We start from the raw sequence: 13,001 nt of genomic DNA on the forward strand, positions 1-13,001 counted from the left end.
CAGAGATACGTCATATAGAGAAGAAATGAAATCTGGACCACAAAGATGTTCCTGGCATTTCAACAAGAGTCAGTATGTTTACTTGCACTGCACAGCTACTAGTAGTATCAACTTGCTTCCCCTAGTACTCACAGCTTTTCTACTTGTAACACGTCACACAATTGGACCAACAGTTTGGAGCAGCCCAGTCAGTGTTGCTACCAACGAATTACAAGATGCACATTTGCCCTTATGGTTATTATTACTTTTATTTTTTTAAATTGGCTATTTCTTCTATCCAACAATAATTTGATGACCGGTTTGTGTCTGGTTGAGTGCAAACATGCAGGAGTAATTCAACCCTCACCAAACTGGCTGAGACCATTTAGGAACTCTGATTTCAGTTCATGTATTTTAATGTCAGAACTTCCTTTTTGAGCTCTAAAACATTTACATAAATAAAAAGTAATCTGATGGTCTGATTAGAAAATTCCAATATGATCACCTCTAAATTAGAACAGATGGTCTCTTTATTTACAAGCTGATCCTCATTTTCCAAACGTATGCTGCCAGAGTTTGCAAATGCTCCTCTGTCAAAGATTAAAATTTAAAGCCAGGCGCTATTTTTAATTTCCAAAAAATGTTAAAAAGCAGTTTCTATCTTAAAGAAATTTATCTTATTTCTATCTTAATTGTTTGTGTAGGTGTGTATAATCTCTTTATATGTCTGTAAATGGTACAAAGTCCTAATAAAACTGAATGTTCTCTCGACTCGGTCAGTTTCCCTTATTTAAAAAGCCTGAACAAGAGGCCCTTCTCTCTCACATGGACTGGATTTCATATTCACTTCCCTTCCTGGGAAAATAAATAGTTCTCTGAATTCATATTAGGCCCTTGAAGTTTTTTTTTTGGGGGGGGGGGGGTTGTTTTGTTTTTGTTTTTTTCTTCATGGAACTGAAACGGACAGCCGTGATTATCAACAGATCTGAGCCAAATGTAAACTTAGCGGATGCAGGACCTCATCCCATGCTGCTGTTGACCATATAAAGCTAGATTTGTCTTGCAGACTTGCCAAATAAAAATGCATTCACTCATGCATTGTCTCACACTCTTCCTAAAGTGGTCACGCTCACACCATGTGAGTTTAATTGTATCTCTGGATAAATAATGCCACATTGTTTGTAATGGTTCTGGCTCTTATGGGTGTTTTGTCTTCACAGGAAACATTAACCTCTTCCTGCATTAATAGGTCGCCATGCTGTCAGAGGTTTGATCACAGCTTTGATCTGATGAAAAGGCCTATATGTAAAGCTTTTAAAGTATTTATCTGTTGCGTATGAGTCCTGCACATCCTGTTAACCACACAGGAGAGGGAATAAGAGGCCCCTGCCCCCACAGCACTTTATAAACTTCTACCTAACAAGAACAATCTGTGTGCAGGCCAGAGAGCCCAGACACTTTTGGGGAAACTAGAGGGGGAGGAGAACAGTGGAAAGGCAGAAGGAGGGATCTGTACTCATGGTTAATGACATCTTTCTTGCACTATCCAGACAAACCTCCACAGTGAAACCTGAAACTGCAGAAGTGGCGTGGTTCACTAAGCTGTTGCATGCAATCTGTGCTGTGCTCCCCGCAAGATCGCTTCTTCTAAACTGGTTTCACTGAACTTCCATCAGAGAGGATTTCACCAGACACACTTCTTCTCCTACACTGTATGGTGAGTAAAATGTTATTTCACCTGTTTTTGGGTCTAATTTTAGTTATTCCGCAAAATACTGAAACAACACTGAAACACCTCAACATCCTGTCAGCCCACACAACGGCTTGACATGAGGTGACATGACAGCATCACAACACCCACCGAGAAGCATTCAGGGAGTAAGAGCATGATAATTAAACTTTGGGATCATATTTTGTGCCTGCTGTAGTTCTAAAAGCCAAACAACTGAAATTAGGTCATTCGTCTTTTGGGTTTTCAAAGAACACGTTTCCAATTTTAACATTTCCAAAAATCTGCTGAGTGCAGGCTCGCTCCTTTGTGTGTATGTTTGTGTCTGACTGCAGGCATGTGTGGTTGCAATCTGGGGTGATTCATTTGGAAAAAGAGAGAGAAAATCCCACCCCCTTTTCCAGTTAAGAGCAGAATTTCATGTGGGCCAGCTTGCACACAGATGCAGCAGAACGGGAATAAAAGTGTAGGAGCTGCTGCCAGTTAACACACTGAGTAGAAAGCAGAGTAAATGATCCAAGTGTTAAACACACACACAGAGTTGAAACATAGGTTAAAGGGTTAGTCCACCCATGTTGCAAAAACCATTGTAAAACAGTCACTTGGTATGGAGCCAGGGATACATGATTGGTTTTTCTTGCTCCTTTTTCAGAAACTGCATGTAGGTATGTATTCAGATTAGCTGCTGGGATTTTATATCAGGCAAAAAAAAAGGAAAGTAGTTCCTTTTTAAAGATTAACTCAGTTTTAGATATTTACAGACTGTATTAAAAGAAGAACTGTAATTCTGTGGGAAATGTCCACCCATGCTTTGTCATGTCTCTGACAGTAAATTTAGTAATCAGTAAATGTTTTTTCTTTTTCATGTTTTTGACATACTTTAAGTGTTTATTTGATAAAACTCTGTTTTAGTGAACGTGCACTTTCCTGTGAAAGGTTATGAATGAGTGTTTAAGTTTCTAATTTTGGGTCTTTCCTGTTAAATGGGTTCAAGTATATGGAAATGTAGGATTTCTCATTCAACCACTAGCTATTGCACTGAAATTTTCAGTTTTGATCGTTTTTAATCTCAATGTAATAGTTTAAATATTTTTTTTAAACAGTCTCTTCTGTTTTATTCAAATTTACAGCATGCTAGTTTGAAGAAGCTGCTTCATTATGATGAATAATAAATACTCTTGGTCATATGGCCAAAAATGTCTTCAAGGAAGTTTAAAAAAAAAAAAAAAAACTGCCCAGACAGCAGTTTTGTTTTTAATTTAACAGATTTATGTTTTTAAGAAAAGCAGATGCTGTTTCACTCAAATGTGCACAATAAACATAAAGAGGCTTCTTCCCATATGGAACTCGCATCAAGTGAATTGGTTTTTTTTTCCCTTTTCTTTTTTTTTTTTGTAGATCCTGAGAGGAAAGGATGCTCCCTGTGACCCTTAATAGGATCAGCCTGTGTATGGTGTTTTGCCTTGCCAGCAGCCTGGCCACACCGCTACCTTTTTACAGCTCTCTAGAGGGAAGTACGGATGAGGAAGAACACAGTTACATTAATTCCTCTGTGTCCACCAAAATGCTCTCAACTGAGTATGAAACCACACCAGCTGACCCAGTCCAATACGAAACAGATTTCCTGGAACAGCTTGTCAACTTTCTTGATGAGAACATGCTCCTAATCCTTGTCACAACAACTCTCCTCCTCCTTGTCTTCCTTATTATTTGTGGGGCAATTTTCATGAGCCGCAGGCAAAAAGTCAATGCCTACTACCCTTCCTCTTTCCCCTCAAAGATGTACGTGGACCACCAGGACAAAACCGGAGGTGTTAAACCCTTTAATGAAGTGCAAGAAAAAGCTGCTCCTGAGCAGCAAAGTGAGCCGGTGGACTCCCATAGGCAGCTCCAGGCCGACATCATGAGGGCTGCCAAGAGTCTGCGCACAGCAAATAAATCTGTTGATGTTGCAGAGGCAAGTGAGTCCTGTCAGAAAGCAGCAGACCCCAGTCCTGAGGACAGCTGTAAGGCAGCTGGCAGCATCTTGGACCAGCAGCTACCGAGTCTCCCTGAAGAGAAAGGGCAGAGTGAACTTTCAGACAGCGAAGAAGCAGCAGCAACTAGTTCAGAACCAGAAGAGCAGCTGAATACGAGGGAGGGATCAGGAGAGCCTCCAACCAGCAGGAGTCTCCGGCCTTCGTCTTTGCACATTCACAATGATTCTGCAACACTTCAGCTCATTGCAGGAGAGAAAACTGCCTTCTAGGGACTGAACACTGAATGCTTAGATAAAGAAAAAAGAAGGGTTTGTTAATCCCACCCTCACAGAATTTCTATGTAAGCAAATACTGATATGATCCCCCTCAAGATGTTTTTGCTATTTTCTGTCTTCATTCCAAACAGAGCCATGTTGCAGCTGCTTTTCAGCCATGATTAAATAAATTATGCAATTTCATGAATATTTCATAGTGACCATTTTAATCTTTTCTGTTTTGGTCAGGATTTTAGTATATTTATCTACCATATGTAATTATTATTCCAATTTATTTCAAATAAAACACAAAGCACTAATTATAACTGTTTTGGTGAATGCATGATTTATTAAGTACAGAGATCTTTTTGACTTGAACAGTAAAATGAGGATTGTCCGCATGTGTTCATGTCTGTATTGGTCATATTAGGAGGTGCATATGTGTGACAGGGTTTATGATGATTTTTGTCTAAACTGTTTATAATTTTTTTTTGTAGCAGACGTATTCATGATGCAAACATGAAGTAAACCATTCAAAATGAATTTTTCTCACCAACAAAATCTCAAAATGTCTGAAATACCCATTTTCAAGCTCTCCTAGTAATGAACTGGACTGAAACAGTACAATTCAGAATACTTTTATTGCAGGCTTTCAGGGAAGCATTGATAAACATTACAAATTACACCTAATACTATTGGATCCCCTTCTGTTCTCCGAAGCCACTTCATTGCATATCAATCAGCCAGTGCTTTCATATTGCAGACAGCACACAGCTTTTAGCTTTGATCAAGATCATACTTGTCAAAATAAACTCTTCCAGAACACATTTTGAAAACATAATCTCAAAAATCATAAGGCTCAGCTTTGTACCAACAAACTCCAGTGCTTACATTGTGCGTTTACGTGACAGGCTAAAAGATACAGTAGGCAGGGTTATAGGACCACAGACTAATACAGAAAGCCTGATGGAACTCTGCTACAAAGGGTTGACCATGGTGTACTTGTCATCATAACTGCTGGACAGTGAATTGGTGATGCTGGGTACTGCCACTTCTCATCTTGGCAGCAGGAAGCGGACGGCATCCAGTTCAAAGTGAGAGGGCTTTGTTTAATTACTGGCCATAACTGCCTCCTGCTGGTTGTCATGCTGCTTGAGGCGATAATCAGCAAGGGCTGCCTTGATGGCATCCTCTGCAAGCACTAGGGCAACAACAAAAATCTGTTAATTTTAACAAACTTCTGAAGAACATTTGTTTAATTAGATTAAATTAATCTTACTGGAGCAGTGGAGTTTAACAGGCGGAAGACTGAGCTCTTTGGCAATGTCTGTGTTCTTTATTTCCAAAGCTTCATCCACCTGAAAAGAGAACCATAAAATAAAAATTTGCCTGCCAACAAGAAGTGGACAGAGTACAGTATATGTCAAAGAAGAAAAACAACGCATGCCTGATTCCAAAAGGAAAAGACAAGCACTCACAGATTTGCCTTTCACCCACTCAGTTGCCAGAGAGCTTGAGGCGATGGCGGAGCCGCAGCCAAAAGTTTTGAACTTGGCATCCACAATCTTTCCCTGGTCATCAACCTCAATCTGCAAGAAGTTTTTACTTTTACTCCAATTTTAAAAGCAGAGAAGAACTTTTACATCACTGTAACTGTAAAACAAATGGTAAAATTACCCTTTTCCTTTCATTAAAAAAAAAAGTTACGATTCAAATTAACCAGGCTTCATGGTCACTATAGTGGACACGTTTACAAAGTTTTTCTTTCATATTCATAAATGAGGATGAAATATTTGAAAATTAACCACTTCAGTGGATGTTAGTGAATCACCATTACATTATCGCTCAGTGAAAGATAAATAAAACATAAATGCATTTGCAAGTTAACCTCTGTTATGAAAAGGAAAAGATTATACAGCTGTATTTCACAAAATATTTACATAATATAATTATTATATATTTTATAAATATTTTATAGAATACATAAAAATAAATCAAATTCAAACTATCACTAATAAACAAAGAATTATCATTGCATATGTCTGTAGAGGTAAAACACTGAACTTAAAAAAATCTGGCATTGTTTTTTTATTCATGCAAGCATGAAAGGGTTCATTTAACACAATATTTTTCCTTCAGTAAAGAAAACCATTAAATACATGTGATATCTTTGTTTTGTTGTTATACTTTCAAAAACAAGAAATAAAATCTTAAGAATACTAAAAGATCTACAATCCATCTATACTTGGTCACAAGCATACCTGAAGTTTCATCACATCTCCACAGGCTGGAGCACCCACCAAGCCAGTCCCAACATTCTTGGAGGTTTTGTCCAATGAACCCACATTTCTTGGGTTCTCATAATGATCCACCACCTTCGGACATCAGAAGGGGAAAAGGAGGTATAAGACTATTGCAATATTGTCGCTTTTCTATAAAAACTAAATAAATTAGCGGATGCTGAATGACAGAGATATCTTAACATGGCACATTGTGCACAGAGAAAAAAAGTGGTCCACTTTTCACAACCACAACTCCCTTCCCTTATGTAAGACACACTGAAATACACAGAATTGGACTGCATGCAATGTCCACTGAACAAATGCCTTTGTCTTGCCTTTCTCTAGTTTCTGCTGAGTCATTGTGAACAATCACTATGGCACCATGTGCATATAAATGTAGGCTTAATTAAAAACAAAATGTATAAAAATCAATTAAAAAGTGTTATCAAATATCCATTGGGCCACTTTTTTTTGTAAACAATAGCTTACATACTGCTGTTTTGTAAAAACAGATAGTATGAATAACCATCTGATGGTTACAATATGTTTGAGCCAAATACACAAAGTTTAAACAACCACAACCTCATAAACAAAGTCGTCACACAGCTTCATTGACATACATTAACAACAAAAAATCTACTTTTTTTTTTTATTATTATTTAATCAGAAACACTAAACGTCACTGTCAAGGTAACTTAAAGACAACACAAATCAACCAAGAAGCTGCAACTCAGGTATTACAGAACAGGTGCCTGTTTCTGGAGCACTGCTCCAACACAATCACGATTAATCGGATGCGATTTAAGAATTAAAACTGTGGACAGCTGGGAGGATGATTAGTTACGTTATTCTAGTCAACCTCTTAAACAGCTACAATGAAACACTCTAATAGATATTATTGATCAACTTCCCAGTGTCTGAAAAGAGATTGTGTGTCTCTCCATCAATCATCCCTTTCTGTATGTGATAACCCAGAGATGAAGTCTGTCTGATGTAACTTCGGGCTTTTGTCCAGCCTTATATATGTAAGCTACTTTCCTGTGGTTATCCCCTGGCGAGACAGTTAACAACGTTTTATCTAATTTCCTGGGTAATGTGACAACTTTTATTTGCTTACAGAGGTAGCATTAAGATCATAAGGTAATAAAGCGACTCAAACTTACGGTAATTGCAAATTGTAAACATTAGCCGGAAAGCAGCTAGTACATCACATATTGCCTCAAACAAAGCCTGATATATATTTTAACAAACATTATATTTTACCTTCTGGTGGTAGCAACACTGAGTGATAAACTCGGGAGCTGAGAGCCTCCTGGTGAAGAAAGCCAGAGGACTGAGACATTTCTTCGCCACGGTACCCGCCATGTTGACCGAGTGGCGCAGTTTGAAACAGCAGCTGTGAGCCTGGAGGTGACGTAACAGGTAGGGGGAGGAGCTAAACTCATAAGAACTACGCATGCTCAGTTTATATAAATTAATCAGATAAAAGTACTTTTATAAGTGGAATAATTCTATCCTGAAGAAGAAATTCATTGAAGAACTACAAATACTTTTACTATTTACATGGACAACAGATTGGAGTACATATTCAATACAGAGACTGTGTACAAAAAGGGACTGAGCATACTACTTTTGGAAGATGCTTAGATCCATCAGGTTTTGCAGTAAGATATTGTCTATCACCAAGAACTCTGGTGGAGACAGCAACAGTAATACATCAAGCAAGAATGCCAAAATATTTCCTTTTTCATAGCTACAGAAGCTGGTTACAATATGTTTTAACCTTACTAAGTTTTGTTTAAAGAAGAAATCATATGATCCTATTCATACAATCAGCGCAATAATTCCATTCTGGATTAAGAGATGGAGTTATTCAAGAACCACAAACATCAGGGTGCTGTTATGGTAAATTTATTAACCATTATAAATGCAACACAGTCTGAAAAAAACTATGCAAATTATCTATGGTCTGTGGTGAGGACCACAAATATTTCTATTCTAGTAAATGATTACTTTTTTAAAATCACATTTACAAATGTATTCTATTGATGATAGTTTTTTAGTTTTTAATTCACATGTGATTTAACACTTGTGATACTATATTTTATCTTAGTTAAATTTCTGAGTAGTTCTTTCAAAATAACCAGAAATTGCACAGAATTAATATTTTTCATTAAAAAACTAAAATCTAAAAGGGAATATTTAAATGGATGTTTCAACAACACATGAAGAAATGCTCAACCTCTTATATCAGAAAGGTTTGTTGATTTGGTGGTTTTTCTTTGTTTTTCTGAAAGTAGAGTACTCAGCATTTTTTTTTTGTCTTACATAAGAATGTCATGTAATTTTGGGGGAACAGTGCAGGACTGTGTGTTTGTTTTGATTATATATATTCGTGATTGCATTTGTTATTGTGAAGCACTTTGGTCATCTCATGTTGTTTTCAAATGTGCTTTGTAAAAAAAAAAAAAGAATTTACTTGAATATGATGTATAATACAAAACAGCCACTTGCTTAACAGATGTTGACCATCTGTATACTGTCATATTGTTAATATGTGTTAAATATTTATATTTCATCCCTGCAGGTAACAAATGATGCTCTCTCTTGAATATTTACCTTACAGTAAATGACCAAAAGTGCCCTGTGATGGACTGGCAAGCTTTCCAGGGTGTACCCTGCCTTTCACCCAAAGATTACTGGGATAGGCTCCAGCTTCCCCACTACTCTTCATTGGATTGAGAGGTTAGGAAAATGCATGAATGAATGAATAAATGACCAAAGGTATATTTAGCTTACTGTCTTCACTAAAAATAATGTAGCTTCTACGTAACAGCTTCTCCCAGCAAATATAACATTCAGTAATCTGATTTTTTTTTTTTTTTTTTAGTTTATCAGTCTTTCTTGTTTTCAAATCTCTTTTCTTTAAGAGATCTGCGAGCTCAGTCCTAAAGATTCAAATACTTGCAAATATACATCTGTAGTTAAACAAAAAACAGGTACTCTTTATCTACACAAATCTGTCAGTTTTATTTGAAATTGGGCTGATAAGCCTGATTCAAATCAAAACAGATGCAATTTTATAGTCTGATGTGAAAAAAGTCAAATATATATGCCGTTAAAATCATTTCCAGGACAACAAATTCAAAATGCATCCACATTTTTTGTCATTTATTAGGTCATTATTTATGTGCATAAATGGATGCTATCTATGTTTGTGGTGATTTAAACAAATGAATTGTTGGACTGATTTTATCCCTGATACAGATAGCATCCCACCACAAATCGCTCCACATGATCATGTGAACAAGCCTGGTGAAACTTTACTTGAATGTTCAAGGGATTATAAAATGTTCTTGGTTAATGGGAGAATCTCCCCCCTGGATGATCATTTCACTTCAATATCCTCAAAGATCAAGGCAGTATTGATTATATAATTATCCCTTTTGACTGTCTGAAAAATTATTTTGGGTATAAAGTCTTATTAGCAACTGAAATAGCAGGTAATGCAACAATTTTTTGTTTTGATTTCATAAGAAAACATTGCAGATTGCTAGGCCAGTCTCTGCTTTTCATGAAGTTTGCATTGATTGTGTAAAGTGTGACCCTGAGGACACATCTCCTGTAGAGGACTCTTAAAGACATATTATGAGAAATGTGCCGGAGGTCTTTTTAAACTCCAACGTGGATCATACAGCGGTGGAGAAACTATTTAGAAAGTTGAATGTTGTTGCTCAGAAGTAGGATGAACCAGACAAATGGTGTGGTAAATTTTGGAAACCGATTCACATTAAATTATTTAATACAGACATAAAATAGATGGGCTATAGACCTCAGCCACATTGGAATCAAGAAGTAGGGACTTTGTGAATCATATGGCTGAAAAACTATATTTACATTGTGTAGACAAAAACCAAAGGGAAGAGTCTAGAGTTATATCTAAAGATTAAACAGCGAGGAGCTGTGCATTACATGGTTTTAATGCATGGTGTTCTAGACGCCGCATCATGCATTAAATCCTTAATTTAACAATATATATTTGAAAAGAAATTTAGACTATTTAAAAGAAGGTATCAAAAAGGTCTCTCAATAAATTTAGAGTATAGTCAGTCTGATGACCTTTAATGTTTCTGGAGTATGATTAAAAATATGGACCCAAATGGAAAATTCCCATGGAAATATTGCAGACAAGATCTGTCTTCTGATAGATATACGATATACAAGAAATATAGGATGGGCTGTTGAACAGCCACACAAAAATAAAATATTCATTCATTCATTTGTCCGTTCATTCGTTAGTTGTGGTTTGTGTCAAGGGGTGGCAGTGAGGAAGGTGAAGGTGTGGACCCAAACGCAGAGAAGAGGGAACTGGGATGCAGATTTTAGTAGATTTATTTTAACCAAGGCGCTCCAGGGACTACAACAAACAAACTAGCGCAACAAAATGATCCAGCAACCAAGAACTAAAACTGAGGGGTATAAATACACTGGGGAACCAAACAAGAAACAGGTGTATGGAATGAACTGAAACAAGACCAGGTGAACTCAATGAACAGGAAATCAATAAAGCTAAACAACAAACAAGGGAACCAAACAGTAAAAACTACAAAATAAAACAGGAAACGTGAACTAAGGAAAAACACAAACCACCACATCACGACAGTTTGTTCATTCGTTTGTTCATTCAGTCATTAATACAGCTTGAGCAGGTGTTGTTAACTTAATTTGAATTTCAATTATGATTTTAATGTTAAGTGATTTTTGTGGGAAGTTAGTTTACTTTTTGGATTTAACGCTGAAAGAAAACTAAACAGGTAATTTCCACTGAGGAATACCACAACTTTGCGTAAAAAAAATGTTTCTCAAAAACTACAGTTCTTGTAAACACCTTCCTTCCACCTAGATGATGTAAAGGTACATGACATTTTTCTTTAAGGAACAAGAGTTGATGGTGCTTGCCGCTGTTATGTAATCCATTTTGACATTGTATCAGTCCCTGAAGTAAATGCTTTAATTTCCCTGAAGTCTCTTTAACCTTTGTGACCACATTTCACATGATTTCAGTTTTCTAAGTGACACTGCCCAGGAAACAGAAGGGAGAAGTTGTGATCAGCAGCTACAGACTGAGAAAGGTTCATTTGTAGCTGCTTTCACATCCAGACACAACGTAAGTATTCGAGAATATTTACCCTATGATTTCAGTTAAAATCTAGTAATTTATATATATATTAAATTTTTTCCTGTATGTGGAAATGTTTGTAAAGAAAATCTTGTTTTTTCACATTTCAGAAAATTTGACCATGGATGTGGATTATATTGAGTATTGTGATTACACTCCAGACAACCAAACTGAGAATACCACAATTACTGAAGAAATTTTTACTTTTGATACATCTAAGTCTTCTCTGATTCATGTTCTGGTGGTGGTTAACATTATTATATCAATTGTTGGGCTTGGAGGAAACTCATTAGTTATCTGGATCTGTGGATGGAAAATGAAAACTACTGTTATCACCATGTGGTACATGAGTCTGGCCATTTCAGACTTTTTATTTTGTGCCTTATTACCCCTGGAAGTGTTCTACATGATAACATCCCACTGGCCTTTTGGACAAGTCTTGTGCAAACTCAGCTCTTCTGCCCTATTTCTCAACATGTACAGCAGTGTATTTCTGTTGGTTCTGATCAGCGCTGACCGCTGTGTCATGATTTGGTTTCCTGTATGGGCACACAACCACCGGACAGTGAGAAAAGCATTTTGTGTAATCGCTTTGATGTGGCTCTTCTCTGCACTCTTGACTTTGCCATCACTGATCTACAGACAAACCATAGTCCATGGCTCAATCACTCAGTGCTACACAGCGTATATGGGCAATTCCAGACACAGGGCAGTGGTGTTGAGTCGATTCATCTTTGGGTTCTTTATTCCTTGCCTGATGACTGTATTCTGCTGTGTGGTGCTTGGTGTAAAGCTGAGAAGTTTGACCATTAGGTCAAGAAAACCTTACAAAATCATGGTGGCACTCATTCTGTCTTTTTTCTTATGCTGGGTCCCTTATCATACTTTTGTTCTCCTGGAGTTGGATCATAGAAACCACAGCCTGGAAGTACTTCAAACTGGGCTCAAGGTTGGAACCACCCTCGCTTCAATTAACAGCTTCTTATCCCCTATTCTCTATGTGTTTGTTGGTAATGACTTTAAACAAACTCTAAAGAGGTCTCTGACATCAAGGATTGAGGATGCAATGGCAGAAGATTTCCGCACAGGGGGTCTTAGTCAGTCAGTCAAGGTGTAAGTCAATGGAAAAATTAAAAACTAATGATATATGGCTATGAGTAATTATCTGTATGAATATTCTGTAAAGCTGAATGACAATGACAATGATGTATTGTTCATGTACTGTAAAGTTCATAACAAAATGACCAGCTGTCTATATCTATCTATCTATCTATCTATCTATCTATCTATCTATATAAATGTATGTCTCTCTCTCACTATATATATATATATATATATATATATATATGTATATGTATGTATGTATGTATGTGTATATATATATATATATATATATATATATATATATATATATATATATATATATATATATATATATATATATATATATATATATATACACATACATACATACATACACACACACACACATATAAAATCTATCTTTTATGTGTAATTCATTTTTGTGATTTTTTTTGTATCTTGAAACTGTCTCCCTGTGAAGTTTGGGTTTTGTTGAATAGCAAATGATAATTAACT

General features: G+C 36.5%; 2 protein-coding genes and 1 pseudogene across 3 annotated transcripts; 2 read left to right on the forward strand and 1 right to left on the reverse strand.

Annotated features, from left to right (window-relative positions):
* Positions 1 to 1,560: 1,560 nt before the first annotated feature.
* On the forward strand, positions 1,561 to 4,416 carry tmem119b (transmembrane protein 119b). Its single transcript, XM_079257113.1, has 2 exons — positions 1,561 to 1,696; positions 3,107 to 4,416. Exon 2 carries the CDS (start codon positions 3,123 to 3,125, stop codon positions 3,954 to 3,956), a length of 834 nt encoding a protein of 277 aa, XP_079113239.1. The 5' UTR covers positions 1,561 to 1,696; positions 3,107 to 3,122; the 3' UTR covers positions 3,957 to 4,416.
* Positions 4,417 to 4,563: 147 nt separating this feature from the next.
* On the reverse strand, positions 4,564 to 7,615 carry iscub (iron-sulfur cluster assembly enzyme b). Its single transcript, XM_079257115.1, has 5 exons — positions 7,487 to 7,615; positions 6,203 to 6,316; positions 5,420 to 5,530; positions 5,221 to 5,299; positions 4,564 to 5,142 (listed from the first exon to the last, which is right to left on the reverse strand). Exons 1-5 carry the CDS (start codon positions 7,586 to 7,588, stop codon positions 5,051 to 5,053), a joined length of 498 nt encoding a protein of 165 aa, XP_079113241.1. The 5' UTR covers positions 7,589 to 7,615; the 3' UTR covers positions 4,564 to 5,050.
* A 3,908-nt stretch (positions 7,616 to 11,523) lies between these two features.
* LOC306768104 (chemerin-like receptor 1) lies at positions 11,524 to 12,559 on the forward strand (annotated as a pseudogene). Its single transcript has one exon. The product of its transcript is annotated as a chemerin-like receptor 1 (transcript).
* Positions 12,560 to 13,001: the final 442 nt, after the last annotated feature.

Source organism: Telmatherina bonti (genome assembly GCF_933228915.1).
Source record: "Telmatherina bonti genome assembly, chromosome: 17".
Lineage (NCBI taxonomy): Eukaryota > Metazoa > Chordata > Actinopteri > Atheriniformes > Telmatherinidae > Telmatherina > Telmatherina bonti.